General features: G+C 40.2%; 1 protein-coding gene across 1 annotated transcript in view; it reads right to left on the bottom strand.

Annotated features, from left to right (window-relative positions):
• The window catches only part of LOC109464765 (atrial natriuretic peptide-converting enzyme-like), a 3,193-nt gene extending 2,877 nt beyond the window's left edge, over nt 1-316 (bottom strand). Inside the window, exon 1 of the mRNA XM_019761839.1 lies at nt 312-316. Coding sequence (XP_019617398.1) covers nt 312-316 — 5 coding nt within the window. The remainder of the gene's footprint in view (nt 1-311) is intronic.
• Between the last annotated feature and the right edge of the window lie 1,121 nt (nt 317-1,437).

Below are 1,437 nucleotides of genomic sequence, written 5' to 3'. Positions count from 1 at the left end.
CCCCCCGCTACGGGCATGGGTATTCTAAGTGAATTCGAACGGTCGAGGAGGTACCTCCTCCCTTTAGCTTATATGTTCCCAAAAGTTATATAAAAGGTAGCGTTTATTCAACAAATATACGACGCGTTTAATATTTCTCTACGCGCACTTTAAGCGAACGGGAGGAGAACCTCCCCCTTTTAGCTTATATGTTTTCAAACGTTATATAAAATATAGCTTTTATTCAACAACAATACGGCGTATTTTAAGTGACGTTGGATTATATGTTTCAAAAAGCTATATGAAATGTAACATTTATTCAACAAACATACGACATGTTTAATTATTCCATTTTAAGTGACGTTGGCTTATATATTCCCGAAAACTAAAAGAAATGTAACGTTCATTCAATAAACATAATGTGTTTAATTATTCCATACGCGAATTTTAAGTGACGTTAGCTTATTATATCTTCCCCAAAGCTATATGAAACGAAGCGTTTATTCAACTAACATACGACGTGTTTAATCTTTATCCATGCGAATTTTAGGAAAGGTGATTTCTTCCCTTCAGCTCATATGTTCCCAAAAGTTGTACAATTTTGCGTTATTCTATTTTGTCTCTGTATTCAAACGGGCAAATATTGTCTGTCCGCAACATGTTAGGATGTTACGTACTCCGTCCTGGAATTTTTAGGCGGACCATTCGGGTGTGAAAGTACGAGACCGTTATCGGTAAGATGCGCTGACAAGGCATGGTATTTTTCAAAATGTAAATTTATTCAGTGCCAAGCTGTGAAAAAAACAACACAGGGATCCAATATCTGCCAGATGGTGTGTCACGTGACAGGGCATTATCCAATGACAGACAACGGTGGGTTTTTTGAAATCTACTGGATATGCAAGACGCAAGCACCAGGGCTAGCATTTTACAGGGCGCCTGTTTGAAGACAAGTACGGGATGGAAGATTGGACCAATTCTACCAGGACTCACAGGTTATGGCACATGGTCCTCGTTCTGTACAAGTTTACAAAACGGATTGGGGTGGAGATATGGAACACGGCACGGCACCGGAATGAGAAAACATCACGACCGTATATTTGTATCGGCGACTAAGACCGGGACACATATCGGTATCTGTATTCGCGAAACTGAGCAGATTATTTCTCCAAGCCTGCGGTGGCCAAATGGACAAGAGTGTTCTTTCAAAGTAAACTCTGCCTTTTCCTATTTAACGACGTTGGATTCGGAATTCTAGACTTGGATACAGCGCAGAGTCTTGAAGGAACCTTGCATGGACACAGTGCTACCCGGTTCTACTCGACAGTTGCCGATTCGATTCAGAAGAAGTGTTAAAGGGCCTTTATAGAGCATTAGATTATAATGTACTACTGTTAAATTACTCATCTATGGACATCTAACCAAGTGCAATGTACAACGCATGGTACTCACTTGTTC

This window comes from Branchiostoma belcheri, unplaced genomic scaffold, assembly GCF_001625305.1.
Source record: "Branchiostoma belcheri isolate BF01 breed outbred unplaced genomic scaffold, Haploidv18h27 scaffold140, whole genome shotgun sequence".
In the NCBI taxonomy this organism is placed as follows: domain Eukaryota; kingdom Metazoa; phylum Chordata; class Leptocardii; order Amphioxiformes; family Branchiostomatidae; genus Branchiostoma; species Branchiostoma belcheri.
Note: the sequence above shows the minus strand (reverse complement) of the source record. Positions and strands in the feature narration are given on the sequence as shown.